Source organism: Alosa sapidissima, chromosome 3, assembly GCF_018492685.1.
Source record: "Alosa sapidissima isolate fAloSap1 chromosome 3, fAloSap1.pri, whole genome shotgun sequence".
Lineage (NCBI taxonomy): Eukaryota > Metazoa > Chordata > Actinopteri > Clupeiformes > Clupeidae > Alosa > Alosa sapidissima.
Genome location: NC_055959.1, coordinates 35,177,399 through 35,200,273, shown reverse-complemented (window position 1 = coordinate 35,200,273; position 22,875 = coordinate 35,177,399). Strand labels below are relative to the sequence as shown.

General features: G+C 46.7%; 2 protein-coding genes across 3 annotated transcripts in view; one reads left to right on the top strand and one right to left on the bottom strand.

The window, feature by feature from the left end:
- Window positions 1–7,038, top strand: part of waplb (WAPL cohesin release factor b) — a 44,616-nt gene extending 37,578 nt beyond the window's left edge. The window contains exons 16-21 of one of the 2 annotated variants that reach the window (XM_042086000.1): window positions 1,575–1,739; window positions 1,853–2,078; window positions 4,135–4,223; window positions 4,586–4,681; window positions 4,903–5,001; window positions 7,019–7,038. In XM_042086000.1, the coding sequence (XP_041941934.1) occupies window positions 1,575–1,739; window positions 1,853–2,078; window positions 4,135–4,223; window positions 4,586–4,681; window positions 4,903–4,968 (642 nt within the window). In that variant the 3' untranslated portion in view covers window positions 4,969–5,001; window positions 7,019–7,038. Of the gene's footprint in view, window positions 1–1,574; window positions 1,740–1,852; window positions 2,079–4,134; window positions 4,224–4,585; window positions 4,682–4,902; window positions 5,305–7,018 lie in introns of those variants that run through there. The other variant, XM_042085999.1, reaches the window with a different exon arrangement.
- A 183-nt stretch (window positions 7,039–7,221) lies between these two features.
- Window positions 7,222–8,340, bottom strand: atoh1c (atonal bHLH transcription factor 1c). Its single transcript, XM_042086001.1, has one exon. The coding sequence runs from the start codon at window positions 8,318–8,320 to the stop codon at window positions 7,655–7,657; it is 666 nt and encodes a 221-aa protein (XP_041941935.1). The 5' UTR covers window positions 8,321–8,340; the 3' UTR covers window positions 7,222–7,654.
- Window positions 8,341–22,875: the final 14,535 nt, after the last annotated feature.

Genomic DNA, 22,875 nt, shown 5'->3' with positions numbered 1-22,875 from the left:
GGCCTATTTGACAGAGTAAGCAGAGAGGTTTTATTTTAAATTGTATAATTTTCAAAAAAGTATTATTATTGCAAGTTGCCCTACTTTTTGTATTGGTTTTATACAAGATGTTTGTGAAATTTGCACAGTAAAAGTTCTGTATTTTGACTGCAATTGTCTTTGCATTCGGATGCATTAGAATCATGAGTGGCTCTTTGTAAACAGCATCATTTTCTGGGGCCCTGCAAAACTGCATTATCACTAGTGTGGAGTTATTCTACATCATGACAGTAACATAGACCATCCTTAGTCAATGTACTGCAGCAATTCCTCTCTCAACCTGTAGAAAATGCTGTGAACATCTGATTATGCATGGAAAAAAATACCGTCATATACTGTGAAACCGTAAGATTTTTGAAAAATACCGTGATATACATTTTTGGTCATACCGCCCAGCACTAGTGTGTAGGGCCTGGGTCTGCTCATTAACCTGTTTTTGTATATATTGTATGTGTGTGTGTGTGTGTGTGTGTGTGTAGGGCCTGGGTCTGCTCATTGACCTGTTTTTGTATATATTGTGTGTGTGTGTGTGTGTGTGTAGGTGTAGGGCCTGGCTCTGCTCAGTAACCTGTTTTTGTATATATTGTATGTGTGTGTGTGTGTGTGTGTGTGTGTAGGGCCTGGGTCTGCTCATTAACCTGTTTTTGTATATATTGCGTGTGTGTGTGTGTGTGTGTGTGTGTGTGTGTGTGTGTAGGGCCTGGGTCTGCTCATTAACCTGTTTTTGTATAGATTGATAGATTGTGTGTGTGTGTGTGTGTGTGTGTGTGTGTGTGTGTGTGTGTGTGTAGGGCCTGGGTCTGCTCATTAACCTGTTTTTGTATATATTGTATGTGTGTGTGTGTGTGTGTAGGGCCTGGGTCTGCTCATTAACCTGTTGTTGTATATATATTGTGTGTGTGTGTAGGGCCTGGGTCTGCTCATTAACCTGTTTTTATTGTATGTATGTGCGTGTGTGTGTAGGGCCTGGGTCTGCTCATTAACCTGTTTTTGTATATATATTGTGTGTGTGTGTGTGTGTGTGTGTGTGTGTGTGTGTGTGTAGGGCCTGGGTCTGCTCATTAACCTGTTTTTGTATATATTGTGTGTGTGTGTGTGTGTGTAGGGCCTGGGTCTGCTCATTAACCTGTTGTTGTATATATTGTGTGTGTGTGTAGGGCCTGGGTCTGCTCATTAACCTGTTTTTGTATATATTGTATGTGTGTGTGTGTAGGGCCTGGGTCTGCTCATTAACCTGTTTTTGTATATATTGTGTGTGTGTGTGTGTGTGTAGGGCCTGGGTCTGCTCATTAACCTGTTTTTGTATATATTGTGTGTGTGTGTGTGTGTGTGTAGGGCCTGGGTCTGCTCATTAACCTGTTTTTGTATATATTGTGTGTGTGTGTGTGTAGGGCCTGGGTCTGCTCATTAACCTGTTTTTGTATATATTGTGTGTGTGTGTGTGTGTGTGTGTGTGTGTGTGTGTAGGGCCTGGGTCTGCTCATTAACCTGTTTTTGTATATATTGTGTGTGTGTGTGTGTGTGTGTGTGTGTAGGGCCTGGGTCTGCTCATTAACCTGGTGGAGTACAGCGCCCGTAACCGCCACTGCCTAGTGGAGATGCAGATGGATGGCCACGCCCCCTTCACGTCCGTGTTAGTCGGAGAGAAGGAGGAGCTTGCCACAGACACCCCACTCAGTGCCATCGCCGCTTTAGTACAGGTAGAGTGTGTGTGTGTGTGTGCGCGCGCGCCTCTGGATGTTCCAAATGGTTGTTTCTAATTGCCTAACACGTGTGTGTGTGCGCCCGCGCCCGCCCGCGCTTGTGTTTACAGTTGTTCCTGCAGAGGGAGCAGGCTGCTATACTGGCGGAGGCGCAGACTGATGACCTCATCAGCGAGGCGCCCAAGCCGCAGGACCAGAGTGGGGAGTGGCAGGAGAACGACGGGGAGATCCAGTGGGTCGCCGCCGACAACAGCAATGACAACAACGACAACAACGCCACCAAGGAGAACGACAAGAAGAAGGAGGAGGAAGAGGAGGAGCTGGACCTTAACAAAGGTACACACACACACACACACACAACAGGTTTTTTAGTAAAGTAATTTACTTTTTGGTTTGTCTGGCAATGGTGGGTGAACAACAGAAAAAAACTAATCTATAACTAATCTAAATCCATGTTGCTGCCCTGTCTTTGATCTTTTTGTTCTGAGTTCAGTTTGCATATGTTAGTCCCTCGTTTCTCTGATGTAGTGCGGTAATGTTTCTTTCTCCACGCGCATATGCCTGCTGACATTAGCACTGACTGTCAGGTAATACGAAATGTAATGTCTAAACTTGGCATGTGTAACTAACGGGATAAACATGATGAATTTCCCAAAATATCAGGCATAACTGCACACACTTTAAATCAGACTAGCGTACTAGCATCGTTTCTCCAATTTAGTGCAATATTTCTTCTTCCTCTGATAAAACACCTGCTAGTCAGAACACTCAGATGATACCATGTTCAAAACCTGTAACTTGCTAAATGACGTGATTACAATTCCCCGAAAATACCCAGACGTTATTGACTTCTTCATTGACATTGACTTGAACGTTGAGTTCTCCTGAATAAATGCATTCGCCTAATGGCATCACGTGAATCTGCTGACTAACATTAGCATTGATATTGCTAGCTTGCTCTAACTAATCTATCCCATGGTTTCCACAGCAAAAAAAACTAAACCTGTACAACATCAGGGTTAGCTTGAAGCTATAACGACAGTAGACAGTGAGGCTCATTCAAAGAATTGCAAAACGTAGTTTATCAACTTATGTGATTTACACAAAGTCCAAATAAAGTCTCTGTTATGACGTAGTCTATCAACTTATGTGATGTACACAGAGTCCATATAAAGGGTAACACTTTACTTCTAGTACAGTATCGACATAAGAGTGACATGACACTGTCATGAACACATGACACTATTATGACACATGAACTCTAATCCTAACCTCTAACCCTAACTTGTTATGACAAAAAACAAATGATGGTTAATGACAGAAGCGTTATGTCATAAACGTTTATGACTTGTTTATGACACGTTCATGACAGTGTCGTGTCACTCTTATGTCGATACTGTTAAGTAAAGTGTAACCATATAAAGTCTCCGTTATAGTGCTGCAAGTTTACAGTGCAGTAGACTAGTGTCCTCAACCTGCCAGGGTTGGATGATCTGATTTATTTCACTCGCCAGGGAAGATTTTTACTCCCATATGGCGCATGGTGGGTGGCAATTTTAAACCCTGCAGCACACACACAAGACACTGCAAAAAACAGCAATGAAGGCATTTGTTGAAGACGGACGTTTTTGCTGTTCTCCCTTTGGTCCTCCTATATTTTGGTGCTCTGATTGGTTTGGTCTATTCAACTGCGTGCAGAAGCATTTTTTTTCCCTGCATGGGTTGCACGCTCCATAATCAAATCAAATGGCATGCTACCTGACTCAACTTCTGATAGGAATTCCAGTCTGGCTATGGCAAGCTATTCATATTTGACAACCAGAACAATTGGTTAAATGTTGCAGTCCTACCGACTCACGCACAATATATATCCTACTTGAGATGTAACACACACACACACACACCCTTATTCATGCATACACACACACACACACACACACACACACACACACACACACACACACACGCACACATAAATAAATAATTACTTTAGATGTGCAGCCCCACACCTTGTGCTTATTTCAGTCCTCACGTTGACCCATGCAAATATCCATTTGCTTTCAGATTCTGTTTCACACACATACATATTCACACACACACATGCAGGCCTGTAAATAGGGGAGCGTTTCTCCTTGTCCCCTCATCCATATATGTTTCAATTCAATACGCTTTTTTGGCATGACTGTGAATATTGTTAAATGGGTGTGTGCGTGTGCATATAATGCGACAAAATGAAAAATATAAATAAAAGAACTCCTCTCTCTCTCTCTCTCTCTCTCTCTCTCTCTCTCTCTCTCTCTCTCTCTCTCTCTCTCTCTCTCTCTCTCTCTCTCTCTCTCTGTCTCTGTCTCTGTCTCTGTCTCTGTCTCTGTCTCTCTCTATCTCTATCTAGCTCTTCAACATGCTGGGAAGCACATGGAGGACAGCATCGTGGCCTCTTACACTGCACTGCTACTGGGCTGTCTATGTCAGGAGAGTCCAGTAAGTACACACACATTCTGCACTGCTACTGGGCTGTCTATGTCAGAGTCCAGTAAGCACACACACACACAGTACCAGCACATTGTGTTGTTTTGGGAAATGGCTGCTACGCTATGCAGGTTTAGGTGTTTTTGGTGACTGTAGAGCTCCCTCTAGAGTCGAGATGTATTTATATTTTACTCTGCTGCTGTAAATAGCAAACTTCTCGTGACTTATCCCCCCTGTACATAATGAAAGTGCTTTTGTTGTGGAGGTGAAGGATTAAATTCTAAAGAGCTGAGTTTGACTGGCAGTGTAAGTCCAGACTTATGGGTTTGCTGTTGATGAACTTACGTGTGTGTGTGTGTGTGTGTGTTTTCCAGATGAATGTTACTACTGTGAGAGAGAACCTGCCCAAAGGCGATTTCTCCATCATGACCGAAATGCTGAAGAAATTCTTAAATTTCATGAACCTTACAGTAAGTACCAGAACTCTTAAGATTTACTAGCAGTGTGTGTGAAGGAGAGAGGAGGAGATGTGAGTGTGTGAATGGGATAAAAATGCTTCCTCACAGACACAATGCAAGTCGTACATAAACAAGCAACCAGCATCTGATGTTTTTGTTTCTACCCCTTTCTCTGTTCTGTTCTTTCTCTCTCTCCCTCTCTCCCCCCCTCTCTCTCTCTCTCTATCTCTCAGTGTGATGGTGCCACAGCAGGACAGAAGTCTATCTCTCGGGTCATTGACTACCTGGAGCACTGTTAGTGTGTGTGTGTGTGTGTGTGTGTGTGTGTGTGTGTCAAGACCCAGTGTGGACCGGCCGGCTTGGTTCCGCTCGGCCCGTCTCACCAGACTGGCCAATGACGAGGATGCTGCAGAACTTCTTGGGCTGATGCCCTAACAAACACACACACACACACACACATTGTCTTGCTCTCTCACACGCACACACACACACACACACACACACACACACACACACACACACACACAACCTCATCTTCATGATGCCAAGACTCTTTTACGTTGACCTCAGCCTCAATGAATGACTAAAAATATCTTGTAAAACATGAACTTTTGCAACAAAAAAATAATCTAAAAGAAAAAAAAAAAAAGTTTGTTATTCTTCAAAAATCTAAAAAGCTCAAAGGAAAGCCAGTCACAGAATCTACTTATCCTCTCTTCTCCTCCTCACCTCCTCTCTCATCCCTCTCTTCTCCTCTCACCTTCTCTCTCATCCTCTCTTCTTCTCACCTCCTCTCATCTTCTCTTCTCTTCTTACCTCCTCTCACCTCCTCTGTCATCCATCTCTCCTTCTCTTCGCTCCTCTCTCATCCCCCTCTCTTCTCTCTTCTCCTCTCCTCCTCTCATCCTCTCTTCTCCTCACCTCCTCTCTCATCCCTCTCCCCTCTTCTCTTCACCTCCTCTCATCCCTCTCTTCACCTCCTCTCTCATCCCTCTCTCTTCTCCTCACCTCCTCTCATCCCTCTCTTCACCTCCTCTCTCATCCCTCTCTCTTCTCCTCACCTCCTCTCTGCTCACCTGGTCAGCTTTTGTTTTTGGTTTTTGATTATCCACTGAATGGAACAATCTGTTACCTGAGTCAGATCAGGATTCCTCTACAGTGATCCCTCATGGACTGCACCCCCTCTGTGTGTGCGTGTGTGTGTGTGCGTGTGTGTGTGTGCGTGTGTGTGTGTGTGTGTGTGTGTTCAACACTGCCCCAAAAATATCCTCCCTTTCCATTGTCTGTATGAAGATGAGCTTTCCCAACAACCAAATCTTTCCTGCTCAGGGCTAGCTTCTGCACACAAACCCACACACACACACACAGTCCTGTTCTCTCACACAGAAACACACACACACACTTGCTCAATTCCCTTGTGTACTTGTCCAGAGCTCACCAGGCTGTCTCAAGTGTTTTCCGCCACGTTCGCCATTTTCCCAGAATTCCCTCTGTTTTCTACGCTGTGTGCCATTTTCCCAGCATGCCCTGTGCTTTAGAGTCTCTAGAGTTTAAGATCTGTGCTTGGATCTTGTAGTAAATGTGTGTGTGTTTGCCCGAAGCTCTGATCCTTAAGCTGTCTCTCACCCCACCCCAGTTCCGTGTGTGTGTGTGTGTGTGTGTGTGTGTGTGTGTGTGTGGTTGCAAGGTGTACAGATCGGCACAGTGACGTGTGCACACTTGTTCACTGAAAAAGGTGCCATACTTGTTTTTTGTGTCTGTGTGTGTTGCCAGACCTCCCTCCAGACATGACGTTGCAACAGGTCTTTCATTACTCGCTGTGTGTTTGTGTGTGTGTGTGTGTGTGTATGCGCACGCGCACACTGTGTTATTCCAGAGGTTTTTCCCCCATCCTACACGTGTCCAGTGGTGCTTCCCTTTAGATGCGTCACACACTGACAGGGCTCTGAGCTTCAACTCCACCACTCAATGGATCTCTTTAGATGCGTCACACACTGACAGGGCTCTGAGCTTCAACTCCACCACTCTGAATGGTTTTTTCATCCTGGATCACCCACTTACACCAATCAAAGTACAAACACACATACACCACCTTTGTTTATCAGTTTGTTTGTGTGAAGGTTGAAGAGCTTTTTTTGTGTGTTTGTACTGTATGGTTGACTGTGCGCGTGTGTGCAGGTCAGAAATGCATAAGCTGTTCTGTGTTCTTGTCATGAAATCTGAAGAATGTGTTTCTTTTGCATTGTTATTTGCATTGTTATTTGTAGAGATTTTTGTTCTGTTTCTGCCATGCAACGCCACAGTCGTTTTCCCTGTTCACACCTCCATTTGTTTTGATTGATAATGGAGGTGCGTGTGTGTGTGTGTGTGTGGGGATGGATCAGTGCCCTTTTTTCCCCCCTGTCCTTTTACCATCTTGTCATCTTCGCTCTGATAAAACGTTTACAAGAGGTTTTGGTGATGAACGGACATGAATGGGACCGACCTACCAGTGTACATAACACCGTGTAAATACTGGCTCTCGAAAGACAAAACTAGAACAAGTAGACTTGTTTTCTGAATCCAACCATTTTTTTTTTTCTTTTCTACAGCATTTCTCACTTGTTTTCTCTGAACTGAGATGTAAAGCTATATCAGAAACCCACTGGACCACCTCCTTTGTACCAATTTCCAAATGTCTTTGGTTACTTGTAAATACCTTTAACTCGAATAAAAGTTGCTACTTTTGAGGGTGGTTGTGTTTTTTTTTAAAAACATTTTTTTTTTTTTTTAATCTATTATCTGTTGCTTTAGGGGTGGGAAAACACCAACAAGAAACTTCTATACATATAGAATATATTTATTAATCTCTGGTTCCCTCTACTTGACTGGGAAACTAGTCATAATGATAAACTAAATGAACAAGTAGAAAAATAAGTTTCCCTTCATAGAAATAGGCATTACATAATTGAAATAAAAAAGCGCTTTGTACACACTGTTTTGTGATCATTTTGTTCCACTCGTTCTCTCCCAAAAGTTCATCAACTCTTTCAGCTCGAGCTTATGTTCATCATCAGACTGTCCCGGGCTAGCCGCGCGCCCAGGAACGTCATTGCGCGTGTCGGGTTCGGACAGTTCAGTGTCCTCTGCTGCGGAATCGCAGGATGATGGCTCGGCGCGCTGCGCATCCACCTGCTCCGTTGTCACGGCGATGCGCGTGTAACCGAAATCTGGCTGACAACCCTCGTCCTGCAGAAGCTCGCTGAGTGTGGCGATGTAGATCTGTGCCATCTGCAGTGTCTCTGATTTGGACAGCTTCCGCTCGCTCTCCATGTTCGGGATGACGCTGCGCAGTCGGTCGAATGCCACATTCAGCCCAAGCATCCTTCGTCTCTCGCGCGCATTTGCCGCCAGCCGCCGCCGTCTCTTGGCTCTGGCCACCGCGCTCTGGTCCTGGTCGACGTAGCGGAGTCCCGGTAGCCTGAGCTCCACGAGAGCGCACGGTTCACAGTGCGCCCTCTCCGTGGTCCGAACCTCCGTCCAGCTGCCCTCTACCAGAGTCTGTATAGGCGGTGATCCGTGTGAGACCACAGCAGGATGCGAACTCTTCAGAAGAGTTGCATCCGTCTGTCGTAATACGCACGGAGCGCACGGGGGTCTGCGTCGAGGCATTTTGGGACGGTGTTTGGTGATTGAACTCCAAAGTCTCGCTGAAAGTTTTTGTGGCCCCGGCCTGGCGTATTTATGGCGAAGGTTGCGAGCGTGTGGCTTTTGAAGGGGCGTGGTGAGGGTCGTGTGCGAGAAAGGCACCGGGGCGAGCCCCTTTGATAGCGGCAGCAGGAAGTCTATTAACGGAGCTCATCAAAAGTGGATTAGATCCGTCTCGCTGATCTGTGAGCGCACTCTCTGTGCCTGTCCGCCGGCCCAGCGCGAAGCTGCAGACACACACACACACACACACAGAGGGGGAGAGAGACTGTCGAAACAAAAGTTACATTTATACATTTAACAACACTTGATTTATTTAAGATCTATTTGCTAGTCACACGTCGCTATTGGAATACCAATATTCAAAACCTCAGAAATAATTTTCACATTAAACTACATGTTAACCAGCCACAACCATCACGTGCATAATCTTACAAATAATTATTTATAGTCGCTTATATAGTTTACAAATACTAAAACCATGTTTAGTGTAGGCTACACGAGAGTCCCTCAGCCGTTTGTCCAGATGAAGCATTTAATGTATTTCGACGAAAAGAGAAGAAAGAAAAAAACTCATTATCAGTAATTGCTGGATGCACATCCGCAGCGAGCAGACTAATCCAATTAACTGGTGTCCAGTAAGCACTGGGGACACCAGCCCTTTCATTAAATTAAACTTAAGAACCTCTAGAAAAAAAGCCTGCCCACGCACGCCAGATACCCCCTAAATGTCCAAGATTGGACTAAATGGCCCGACACATGGCCGGAGTATAATAAATATTTCAGTGAGCTCCCGGCGCGCGGCCTCTCTCGCGCCGAGGCTGTTGACAGTCTTGGCACACGTCGCAGATTAGACCAAATCAAGCGTTCCATTGAGAGCGCGCACGCGGGCGGAGATCAAACTCAGCGGCGGATGGCTAGGCTCGAGACCCCCGCGCGGGGGCTAAATTGGGGTGGGCGCATGCCTGTCAGAGCCCAACAAGAGGAGATGAAACCCACATTTCATTGAGGGGATTAAGGAAGAGTGATGAACTCCTGGCAAACGTGTTTCTTTTCACGCGCTGCCAACAGAGACGAGCCAAGTTGCCAAGGCCTCCCGCGCCGCCGCGGAGTGTCACTTGTCAGAAGTTATAAAACTTCCCGCTGTGCACAACGCTACGCACTCCGCAGAATGGAGCTACCGAACACACAACACGCTACACATCCAACAAGAATTAAACCACGCATGAGGTTAGATAAATTCATATTCACACACCTTCTCTTAATGATTTCCAAAGATCAAAAATCTGCCAACAGGTTGTATCCATTGAGTTGGATTCCATATGTGGATCCCTGAGTGGTTCTGGTCTATTCATCATTTAATTGTGAAAAATCATTCTTTCAGCACAGGTTCAAGCTAGTACTGTGTTTCTGTTGTTTTAGCCTTCTACTAACTAGTAATTTCAGAGGTGTAATTCGTTAGGGTAGAATTTGTTAGTCAGTTTTAATGACTGCCAATGAAGATGCTAATGCGGTCATACTGACATAGATGGCATATTAAAGAGCTCTGTACTGATAGACTACCTCATCAGTCATTCATATTCAAACCTGTCATGACTTTTTGTAAGATTCAGCAATAGCTTCCATGAGCTATTGTTATTTGGACTATTTTGAACATAATGGGAATGCTGCATTGCTCTCCGCTGTGCAGGAATCAGGTAATACTCTTTCTCTTTAGCCTACTGAGGCCATGTGTAGCACAGAAGAAAAGCTATGCCTCCTTCAGTAGTCCGATGGTTTCCGCTGAGCTGTATGCTCATAAGAAAAGGCTTGAACTTGGTACAGCACTGCGTTGTTAGCCTTTTTTAGCCCTCAGGGGTCTAATTTTGACACAGGTCTGACCCTGAGATATCCTATGGCATAGATATGGGATGGTTCTGCCCTTGAAATATCCTATGGCCTAGTTATGACATGGGTCTGACCTTGAGATATCTAATGGTATAGCTATGGTATGGGTCTGACCATGCAATGTCAACTAGTATAGTTATGGCACAGGTCTGGCCCTGAGGTATCGTATGGCATAGTAATGGCACAGGTCTGGCCCTGAGGTATCGTATGGCATAGTAATGGCACAGGTCTGGCCCTGAGGTATCCAATGGTACACAGTTCTGGGCTGGATGCGGCCTGAGGATGGCCCAGAGCTGGCCCGGAGCCGGGGAGGATCAGGTAGAATGATGCCAGATGTGAGGTGTAGTGATGCTTTTTTTCACTCTCCTCTTTCACTCGATTGATCCTTTAAGCATCCGCTCTCATCACCCTCATGTGTGTGTGTGTGTGGGTCTCTGTGTGTGTGTGTGTGTGTGGGTCTCTGTGTGTGTGTGTGTGTGTGGGTCTCTCTGTGTGTGTGTGTGTGTGTGTGTTTCTAGGTCCCTACTTGACATCTGTGGGTCATTGTGAAGTCAGAGTGTAGCGGCTGCTTTGATGTGTCATGGGTACCAAACTAAAGGGACCAGCCGTCCAACACCAAAGTGTGTGTGTGTATGTGTGTGTGTCCTCCCACTCTTCCTGTCGACCCCTTGTCTCTGCCCACCCCTGTTGATGACCTCTGACCCCTCATTTGTTCCTTGTCGCGGCAGAGGTACTCCTGCTCAGCCTGAGTGCCTGCTCCCTGTGATACCAATTACCCACCATCGATCCACACAGCCGACGACAGGGAGGAGGCGTGTGTGTGTGTGTGTGTGTGTGTGTGTGTGTGTGTGTGTGTGTGTGTGTCTGTGTGCGTGTGTTCGTGTTTATGCTTCTGTGATTACCTGCGGTGTGTGTGATGGTGCATTGGACAATCATGTGGAGTTTTTATCGATGTCTGTTGTTGCTCTGGTGTGTGTGTGTGTGCGTGTGTGTGTGTGCGTGTGTGTGTGTGTTCCTAGTGAGCCTTGTGTTTGTTTTTATCTTGTGTCTACTACTATGTTTATGTTATATGTACTGTAGGATTAAACCCAAATTCTCAAACGTGTGTGTGTACACAAATGTGTTAAACGTGTGTGTGTACACAAATGTGTTAAACGTGTGTGTGTGTGCACAAATGTGTTAAACGTGTGTGTACACAAATGTGTTAAACATGTGTGTGTGCACAAATGTGTTAAACGTGTGTGTGTACACAAATGTGTTAAACGTGTGTGTGTACACAAATGTGTTGTGCACAAATGTGTTAAACGTGTGTGTGTGCACAAATGTGTTAAACGTGTGTATTACATTGAAGAGTTTAGGTTGTGTCTAGTTCATCAATGTATTTGTAGTTGTAGAACTCTCTCTCTCGTGTGCGTGTGTGTGTGTGTGTGTGTGTGTGTGTGTGTGTGTGTGTGTCTGTGTGTGTGTACTGGCGACAGTCCTAGGGTTTTTTTGTACACTATGTGTTAGTGTACAGAGCAGTGCCTGTGCATCAGTAATTGGTCAGTGCTGAAAGGGTGATGGAAGTTAGGTGTGCACTATTTGTTTGTAAACTTTGATGTGTGTGTGTGAGTCTGTATGTGTTTGTGTGTGTGAGTGTGTGTGTGTGTGTGTGTGTGTGTGTGTGTGTGTGTGTGTGTGTGTGTGTGTGTGTGTGTGTGTGTGTGTGTGTTGTGTGTTCTTTTGAGCAGGCCCCATTGTTTTGCCTGGATGTAATGAATCCCTGATTGATCTCATGGCTTGTGGCTGGGTGATCAGGGACTACACACACACACACACTCTCTCTCTCTCTCTTTCTCACAGACACACACACACACACACATGCTGTGGGGAGATAATTGCTTTCCTTTCTCTAGAGTCTCTGCTTTGCTGTGTGTGGAGGCAGATCACAGATGTCAAGACTCAGTAGGCAGCAAGTCAACCATTGCAGCTGTCATAAGGTGGAATGTGTGTGTGTGTGAGTGTGCGTGTGTACTGTGTGTGCGTGTGCGTGTGCGTGTGCGTGTGTGTGTGTGTGTGTGTGTGTGTGTGTGTGTGTGTGTAGGAGGAGGTAGCAAATGTACCTGCTGGTCAGTGCTTAATCATCTCCTTGGTTGATAAATTTACAAGTGTGCATGCTGGTCTACCTCTAGACATGGTGTGTGTGTGTGTGTGAGAGAGAGAGAGAGTCATAAAAATGTGGAGTCATATTTGGTGATGTGTTTATTCTGAGTGTTCCATACACCTTAGTGTTGGGGTCAGGCCATTACGGAAAGCTTCAGTAGCTACAGGGAAGTGACCTGTCACAGGGCTCCGCCAAGCTGGCATACACACACACACACACACACACACACACACACACACACACACATTGTACATGGCAGGTCTTACTTTCAAATCTGCACTACGTAGGGCCAGTGTGTGAGCTGTGGGGTTGGGGCCAGTGTGTAGGTGAGCTGTGGGGTTGTGGGGCCATCATACCCTAGACACACACACACACACATTGCACATGGTATGGCCAGTGTGTAGGTGAGCTGTGGGGTTGTGGGGCCATCATACCCTAGACACACACACACACACATTGCACATGGTATGGCCAGTGTGTAGGTGAGCTGCTGGGTTGTGTAGGACCAGTGTGTAAGTGAGCTGTCGGGTTGTGTGTTGTCGGGCCATCATACCCTGGACAACAGAGTTACACAACTTTGTGACACTTACTCAAATTGAGTTGGACTGTGTCAACTGTAGCAGGAGTATTGAAGAGTTCAGATTGTAACGTCAGCGCGTTTCATTTGGAGACAGATGTGTGTGAGTGCACAACTCGCTTCCCTGGCCAGGTCTAACGATCACTGTCAGGGGGAGACAAATGGTTAAAGACAAGTATAAATCCACGTCACAGAGGGGATAGCTGGCTCTGCCTTATCTGTCACAGAACACTGGCACAATTGATTACTTTTTTTTTTAAAATAGGAGAATCTTATAAAACCAAGAACTAGGGTACTTTAGAGTAAGTCTTTGTATCTATAAAGCATTTCAACAATTCATAACATTAGAGTGCTTTAGAAGTTTAGACCAGGCGTTTCCATAGCATCAATAAAGACTCATCGCAGCTACCTAGAACCATACTAAGCATGCAGCTGTCTAGAACCATATAAACTAGAAGCATGCAGCTGCCTAGAACTATAGATTAGAAGCATGCAGCTGCCTAGAACCATAGAGACTAGAACATGCAGCCACCTAGAACCATAGAGGAAAGAAGAATGCAGCTGCCTAGAACCATAGAGACTAGAAGCATGCAACTGCCTAGAACCATATAAGAAAGAAGCATGCCGCTGCCTAGAACCATAGAGATTAGAAGCATGCAGCTGCCTAGAACCGTATAGGAAAGAAGCGTCCAGCTGCCTAGAACCATAGAGACTAGAAGCATGCGGCCGTCTAGAACCACTTTTTAATTAAACGTCATGTACAAAGACATCGTACCACATTGAAAGCTAATATTTTGTCACTAGCAACCTACATCTGTCTGTCAAATACAGTTGCATTTTCAGCTCTGAACAAAACCATTCAGGAGTTATTTAAGCAGAAGTCAAACGTACATTTTGTTTCATTCGTCTCTCCATGACTAATGAAACAGGCATGGGGACGAAAGAAACATACAGTTTAAGCTATGTAAACTTATTTATTTTAGATAGATTCTGGGGCATGAACATGGGAGCTCATGAACATGCTCCCAGAGTGTAGCACTGTAGCAGCCTGGAAATGTCGAGCTAGGTAAAACTGATTGTTTTCGGGTTTTTTTCCTACCAACAGTAGTTGGTGACCTCGAGAAATGGAGATCTATATGGAAAATCGCCAGATTTCTCATTTAATAGAGTAGCTTGTAGCTTAGCTGGCCCATCACTGCACGATAGAAGTAGGCAACCCTGGCCTTGCAGTAGGCTAATGTTATAGCCTAACCGGTGTGCTTCTTAGTTTGCTTCAAAAGGCTGATGCTGCTTGCACAGAAATCATGATGGGAAAATAAAACATTTTAATGTGACAAACTAACTGACCGAATCTGATTGTTTGGGATGTTCTGCCATGTAGTCAAGTCAAGTCAAGTCAAGTCAAGTGGGCTTTATTGTCAATTTCTTTACATGCACTGGTCATACAAAGAATTGAAATTTCGTTTCTTACTTTCCCATGCAGACATAGACATACTTTAGACATAGACATAGCCATAAAAAATAAAAAATATACAGACATACCACATACAGACATTAAAGTGCGAGACTGAAATATAGAACATATATCAAAATATAGAAATATAGAACATATATAAAAAAATAGAGATAGTTGTGTTCTATATTTACATAGTCCTAGCGTAATCTTCTGACAGAGTAGTAGTAGCAGCAGCATTGTGGCAGAGTGATAAATAACATTGATAACATTTACATGAAGTTTAACTTGTGCTTGTGTGTACTGTATATTTACATTGATATGCAGTCATTTTAAGTATATCAGGCTTGATATGAAGCAGCAACACGTTAGGCTGCGCAGTCACAGTGCAGTTCCACAGGGCGGTCCTGGGGGGGTGGGGGGTTAGGGTAGACAGGATCCTAGGTTCCTAGGTTCCTGGCTGGCTTGTGGGTGGGGGGGCTGTCAGTGATGGGAGAGTGGGTAGAGTGTTCAGCATCCTGATTGCTTGGTGGATGAAGCTACTTGCAAGTCTGGTGGTGCGGGAGCGGAGGCTCCTGTACCTCTTTCCAAAGGGCAGGAGGCTGAACAGTTTGTGTGCAGGGTGGGTTGTGTCCTTGACAATCATTAGTGCTTTGCGGGTGAGGCGGGTGGTGTAAATGTCCTGCAGGGAGGGGAGTGGTGCTCCAATGATCCTCTTAGCTGTGTTAACAATGCGCAACGATCCTCTTAGATGTGTTAACAATGCGCAGTGTAGGTAAGGAGGGGTGGTGTGGGGACTGTTTCGTTAGGTCTGTGACATCAGTGTTTTCTGAAACTATGAAAGTATTGTTTGCCTTTCCACACGGTAAAAAAAATCCCACTCTGGAACCAAAAAGTGCTTTTTCGGGCACCTAAAACGGCGTTGTTGCGTGGCTGCATGGCCAAAATAATACAAAACGTTACCGTTTATACACTTTACCGTTTTCGGCATTTCCATGTGAACACCACTAATAAGGTACACTGACTGCATGCCCAGAGAGCAGATGAATAGGAATGGAAGAATGGAATTCGTGTTTCCCCCCCAAGGTCTTTACACAGAAGCTCTAGTCGGGTACCGGATAACTTCAAAACAGTGGCATAAAGGAAACTTCGGGGGGACCGTATCGGGTGCTTCAACAGCAGCAGAGCTACAGTACTCCTCTGTGTCTGTTAGCCTGTTCTACATGCAGAGCTACTCCCCTGTGTCTGTTAGCCTGTTCTACATGCAGAGCTACCCCCCTGTGTCTGTTAGCCTGTTACATGCAGCAGAGCTACTCCCCTGTGTCTGTTAGCCTGTTCTACATGCAGAGCTACCCCCCTGTGTCTGTTAGCCTGTTACATGCAGCAGAGCTACTCCCCTGTGTCTGTTAGCCTGTTCTACTCTGTGTCTGTTAGCCTGTTCTACTCTGTGTCTGTTATCCTGTTCTACATGCAGAGCTACTCCCCTGTGTCTGTTAGCCTGTTCTACATGCAGAGCTACTCCCCCGTGTCTGTTAGCTTGTTCTACATGCCGATGTTTGTAGCGAATTCAGATGGAAATCAGTATTTACCAGCATATGGCAATTTGATTCTCTTTTGTTCATGTTCTCTTCTCTCTATTTATCCCTTTCTCTCCCAAGCTACATTCTCCATTCTCTCTCTCTCTCTCTCTCCCTTCCCCCTTTCTCTGTGTGCCTCTCTTTTCCTCCCTCTCTTTTTCTTTCTTCCCCCTCTCATTTCATCTCTCTCTCGTTCCTCCTCCTGGGGATTGCTTTATTATGGGGGTTGTGGGATGCATGAAGGAGGCTCTGAATTGCAGAAACACTTTATGGTTGTTTGCATCCTTGGGGATCAAATTTAAGGCAGCAGGATAACGATCATCATGGCGATGACCATGCATTAGTAATCACCCACATCGATCGGACTGCTTTAGAAGCTACGCCCGCAGGCTGACAAGCACCACAAGGCTTGTCTGCTGTGTTTTTCTGTGTGTGTGTGTGTGTGTGTGTGTGTGTGTGTGTGTGTGTGTGTGTGTGTGTGTGTGTGTGTGTGTGTGTGTGTGTGTGTGTGTGTGTCTGTGTCTGTGTGAGTGTGTTTGTGTTCTCTGTGTCTAGAAGAGTGAAAGTCAGACAGACATACTCTATATCTGTGTGTAGCATAAAGAGGAGATATTTGTGTGAGTGTGTGTGTGTGTGAGTGTGTTTCTGTGTGAGTGTGTGTGAGTGTGTTTGTGTTCCCTGTGTCTCTCTCCCTCCCTTTCTCTGGGCACCAGGAGGAGGTCAAATGTTATTCCTCAAACCACACGACTAATGGCCACCCGCTGGACTCTCCTCTCCTCTCCTCTCCTCTCCTCTGCTCTCCTCTCCTCTCCTATCTTCTCCTCTCCTCTCCTCTCTTCTCCTCTCCTCTCTTCTTCCCTCCCTTCTCCTCTCTTCTCCTCTCCTCTCTTCTTCCCTCCCCTCTCCTTCTCTCCTATCTTCTTCTCCTCTCCCCTCTCCTCTTCTCTTTTCTTCTCTTCTTCTCTCTCCTCTCCTCTCCTCTCTTCTCCTCTCTCCTTCTCTCTATTCTCCTCTCCTCTAATTCTCCTCTCCTCTCTTCTCCTTTCCTCTAATTCTCCTCTCCTCTCTTCCTCTCCCTGCTCTCCTCTCCCATTCCTTCTCTCCTCTTCTCTCTCTAAAGGTCATCCTTCCTCCCTCTCTCCTCTCCTCTTCCTCCTCTCTTCACTGGACTGATGGCCCCCTACTCTCCTCTCCTCTCCTCTTCCTCCTCCTCTTCCTCCTCCACATGTGGGGAATTGGTGGCGCTTGCGATAAATGGAAGCGATCCAACCGAAGTCTCCGGGGCCCACTGAAAAATTAATGAAGGAGTCATTTCATTCACTAGGGTCACTCTGTCTCTCTCCGTCTCTCCCTCTCTCCCTCCCACTCTCCCTCCCTCTGTTTCTCTTTCCTCTCTCCCCCTCTGTCTCTCTCTGTCACACTTTCCTTCTCTCTCTCCCATCCTGTGGCAGGGTTTATTCATATTCTTATAGTAAAACGCATCCGCACACTTCGTAAAAACACGTTTCACCCACACACACACACACACACACACGTCCATCATTCCAAAACTGCCGACAGCAGGTGTCAGCATGAGAGGAAGGAGTTTATTCCGCAGGTATAACTCACCTGCCGCCTCTGCGTCCTCGTGTCTGCACACCTGCCCACTGGCTCTGTGGCGCACCTGCAGACTGGGAGCTGCAGGCTGGGAGACGCTGAGGACGCCACGCTTCATGATGGGACACTTGTGTGTTTTGTTTTTCATTCATAGATTAAGACTTGTCTTAGACTAGAAGCTTCTTCTCAGTAGTCCAGGACTAGTGTTTACTAAATCCATGCATGGTAAACTGGACCATTGCATTTTTATGCTGTATTTGAGTTGGTAAGGAGTACAAAAGTGTATGTAATGTTGGGAAATAGTGTTTCTCAGTAATATGCCATAAAATTAGGGGGAATAGATGTGTCTGCCTGGTCAGACAAATGGGTTTGATTTAATGTGGTCACTTCAGTGTCCATAAGTCACACACACACACACACACACACACACCTTTTACGATCCCATCAGGCATCAGAAGAGCAGTGTACGCTGCGTCAGCTTTCTCTGCACTCCAACACCACTCTGTCCTCCAGTACCCAGCCCATCCACTGCTCCTCCTCTCCTCCTCTCCTCCTCCAGTACCCAGCCCATCCACTGCTCCTTCTCTCCTCCTCTCCTCCTCCAGTACCCAGCCCATCCACTGCTCCTCCTCTCCTCCTCCAGTACCAAGCCCATCCACTGCTCCTTCTCTCCTCCTCCAGTACCCAGCCCATCCAATGCTCCTCCTCTCCTTCTCTCCTCCTCCAGTACCCAGCCCATCCACTGCTCCTTCTCTCCTCCTCCAGTACCCAGCCCATCCACTGCTCCTCCTCTCCTCCTCTCCTCCTCCAGTACCCAGCCCATCCACTGCTCCTCCTCTCCTCTTCTCCTCCTCTCCTCTTCTCCTCCTCTCCTCCTCCAGTACCCAGCCCATCCACTGCTCCTCCTCTCCTCTTCTCCTCCTCTCCTCCTCTCCTCTTCTCCTCCTCTCCTCCTCCAGTACCCAGCCCATCCACTGCTCCTCCTCTCCTCCTCCAGTACCCAGCCCATCCACTGCTCCTCCTCTCCTCTTCTCCTCCTCTCCTCCTCCTCTCCTCTTCTCCTCCTCTTCTTCTCTCCTCCTCTCCTCCTCCAGTACCCAGCCCATCCACTGCTCCTCCTCTCCTCCTCCAGTGCTCAGCCCATCCACTGCTCCTCCTCTCCTCTTCTCCTCCTCTCCTCCTCTCCTCTTCTCCTCCTCTCCTCCTCCTCTCCTCCTCCTCTCCTTCTCTCCTCCTCTCCTCCTCTCCTCCTCCAGTACTCAGCCCATCCACTGCTCCTCCTCTTTCCTCCTTTCCTCCTCTCTCTTCCTCTAACACCTTCATTTCATCTCATATTTTCTCTCATCCATCCCTTAATTCACATTTCCTCCTCTCTTTCTCTCTCTCTCTCCCTTGTCTCCTCCAATCCCCTCTTCTAAACTCTCATCTTCTCTGATCCCTCTCTCTCATTCCTCTAATCTTTTTATATCCTCTCTTCACACCTGCCTCTCATCTCCTCTTCTCCCCTTATCTGCTCCTCTTCTCCTCTCCTCTCATCTCCCCTTATCTGCTCCTCTTCTCCTCTCATCTCCCCTTATCTGCTCCTCTTCTCCTCTCCTCTCCTGCTCCGCTTCTCCTCTCCTCTCCTCTTCTCCTGCTCCTCTTCTCCTCTCCTCTCCTCTTCTCCTCTCCTCTCCTCCTCTCCTCCTCTCCTCTTCTCCTCTCCTCTCCTCTCCTCCTCTCCTGCTCCGCTTCTCCTCTCCTGCTCCTCTTCTCCTCTCCTCTCCTCTTCTCCTCTCCTCTTCTCCTGCTCCTCTTCTCCTCTCCTGCTCCTCTCCTCTTCTCCTGCTCCTCTTCTCCTCTCCTGCTCCTCTTCTCCTCTTCTCCTCTCATTCTCATTTTTTTTCTCTTCTTGGTCATGAAAGGAGATGAAAGCAGAGGAGATGGATATTTGAAATGAAAAAGAGAGAGAGAAACACAGAAAAGGAAAAAGTGGAAAAAGAGAAGAGGAGAAAAAAGAGAGGACAAGGAAAGTCATACAGCACCTGAACACCCCCTCCAGCGTCCACTTCAGAAAGCCAATTAAAGTGCACACTGCCAGGCAGGTTTGACCACTCGACTTCCATTTACCATTTCCCATTTCCCTGCTGCATTCACATCCAGAAGAACGGCTTCGTCCAGTGGCAAGACTCAGATAAGGCTGTGACTTCCTGCCGTGTGACGCCATAGAGGGGCAGCAAAATGGACTCCGATTCCGAACCATAACGGCTGAACATGCCCTCGCTGGGCACGATGAAAAGGACTCATTTGAAATCAAATGCTCCAGGCCGCCATGGCTCCGGCCACATTTCCTCGGTTCACAGTTCCACAACAGAAGGATTTTTTGGTTAAAATGTCATTCAGTTCCCTGGCGACTTTGCTTTAAGTGAATTCCTTTTACCACTGAAAGAACTCACTACGTGACCAAACTTTAGTCCATTTTGGTTCTCGATTCATATCGTTCAACCTCTTGTTTAACTGGAAATATCAAGTGCATGACTTTATTTCATGGTATTATTTGAAAACCTATATGTTGGGTCATGTTCATGAAAAACAAATAGCTAATATACAGTATACACTGTGTAAAAATTAAATGTGACATTCCCTAATTTCTAACAATGGATAGTTAACTCAGCTCTGTTTCATTTTGCATGGCTTCATGTTACCTTTCCAAATAACATTAGTTTGTCTGGCTGCCACTGTCACTGATAGTTCTGTCACACACACTGATAGTTCCTTCACACACACACACACACACACTCCCACACGTACACACACACTAAGTGCAGCCCGTGATGCCCCCAGATGGCATGGTGCAGCGAGCACTCTGAAGGGGAAAGCTGGTGTCATGGCTGTGCTTGTGGCAGTGGGTGGAGGCAAGTATGCCAGTGTTGGAGCTGCTGGAGATTCCAGAGGTGGTGGTACTGGCAGAGACGGCCATGGTGGTGGTGGGATGGCAGAGATGCTTTTGGTGGTAGTGGTGTTTGGGTTGGCAGAGATGGCTGTGGTGGTGGTGGGATGGCAGAGGTGCTTTTGGTGGTAGTGGTGTTTGGGTTGGCAGAGATGGCTGTGGTGGTGGTGGGATGGCAGAGGTGCTTTTGGTGGTAGTGGTGTTTGGGTTGGCAGAGATGGCTGTGGTGGTGGTGGGATGGCAGAGGTGCTTTTGGTGGTAGTGGTGTTTGGGTTGGCAGAGATGGCTGTGGTGGTGGTGGATGGATGGTGTTTCTGTTGGCAGAGGTAATGTTGGTAGTGTTGGTGTTGGCAGAGATGTTGGAGGTGGTGGTCTTGATGCCCGAGGTGTTGGTGGTGGTATGCCTGTGGTGTGGTGGGATTATGGTGGTATTGATGTTGGCAAACGCTCGTGTTGGTGTTGGAAGAGTTGGTGTTGGGGTGGTGTTGTTGGTGTGAGAGATGGCCGTGGTGGTGTTGGTGTTATTGGGGTGGTGTTGTTGGTGTGAGAGATGGCCATGGTGGTGTTGGTGTTATTGGGGTGGTGTTGTTGGTGTGAGAGATGGCCATGGTGGTGTTGGTGTTATTGGGGTGGTGTTGGTGTGAGAGATGGCCATGGTGGTGTTGGTGTTATTGGGGTGGTGTTGGTGGTGTTGGTGATGTGAGAGATGGATGTGGTGGTGTTGGTGGTGTCGGAGATGGCCGTGGTGGTGTTGGTGTGATTGGGGTGGTGTTGGTGGTGTTATTGGGGTGGTGTTGGTGGTGTGAGAGATGGCCGTGGTGGTGTTGGTGTTATTGGGGTGGTGTTGGTGTTATTGGGGTGGTGTTGGTGTTATTGGAGTGGTGTTGGTGTTATTGGGGTGGTGGTGGTGTTATTGTGGTGGTGTTGGTGTTATTGGGGTGGTGTTGGTGTTATTGGGGTGGTGTTATTGGGGTGGTGTTGGTGGTGTCGGAGATGGCCGTGGTGGTGTTGGTGTTATTGGGGTGGTGTTGGTGGTGTCGGAGATGGCCGTGGTGGTGTTGGTGTTATTGGGGTGGTGTTGGTGTGAGAGATGGCCATGGTGGTGTTGGTGTTATTGGGGTGGTGTTGGTGGTGTTGGTGATGTGAGAGATGGATGTGGTGGTGTTGGTGGTGTTGGAGATGGCCGTGGTGGTGTTGGTGTGATTGGGGTGGTGTTGGTGGTGTTATTGGGGTGGTGTTGGTGGTGTGAGAGATGGCCGTAGTGGTGTTGGTGTTATTGGGGTGGTGTTGGTGTTATTGGGGTGGTGGTGGTGTTATTGTGGTGGTGTTGGTGGTGTTGGTGTTATTGGGGTGGTGTTGGTGGTGTCGGAGATGGCCGTGGTGGTGTTGGTGTTATTGGGGTGGTGTTGGTGTTATTGGGGTGGTGTTGGTGGTGTTATTGGGGTGGTGTTGGTGGTGTGAGAGATGGCCGTGGTGGTGTTGGTGTTATTGGGGTGGTGGTAGTGTTATTGGGGTGGTGTTGGTGTTATTGGGGTGGTGTTATTGGGGTGGTGTCGGAGATGGCCATGGTGGTGAGATGCCCGTCACGTCCTCCCTGTCTCCGGGCTTTGGACAGCATGAGTAACGGGGAGCTGGAGATTTAGGGGTTCTATTTAGCAGCGCTGTGGCAGTCCTGCACTCGTCCTCCGACTCCTCTCTATCTTCCTCTCACTTTTCTTTTCCTTCTCCCTCTGTGTGACAGTCTATCTTTCCTCCTGACACACACACACTCCCTCTCTTTCTCTCTTTCTCTTTTCCTCTTGCTCCTTCTCTCTCTGTTTCACCAACTCTTTCTCTAACTGTTTTTTCTCCCTGTTGCTCTCTTCTCTTATGTCCCTGAATTCTCAATTCAATTCAATTCAATTCAAGAATGCTTTATTGGCATGACAAGCTCACTTATATTGCCAAAGCAGTTATACAATAAATCTGAACACATACATGTCAGTAGATTTTCATAAGAATAAAATAAATAGGTAAAAGTAAAAGAAAATGCAGTGTATGATGCAGTGTGTGTGTGTGTGTGTGTGTGTGTGTGTGTGTGTTTTGTCGATATAGGTCACTCATTGTCCCTCAGATTATGGCATGTTGATACATACTGGGCAGCAAGATGTGCTTTATCTCCTTCTCCTAATAGTATCTTTAATTTTGATATGTCATTAAGTTCATTAAAATTAGGGATTTCTGAGTTAAATTTGTTGAAGAAAAGGTTTCTTGTTTGATTTAAGGATGTACATTGTAGGAGCACATTCTCTCTCTCTCTCTCTCTCTCTCTCTCTCTCTCTCTCTCTCTCTCTCCCTCTCTCTCTCTCTCCCTCTCT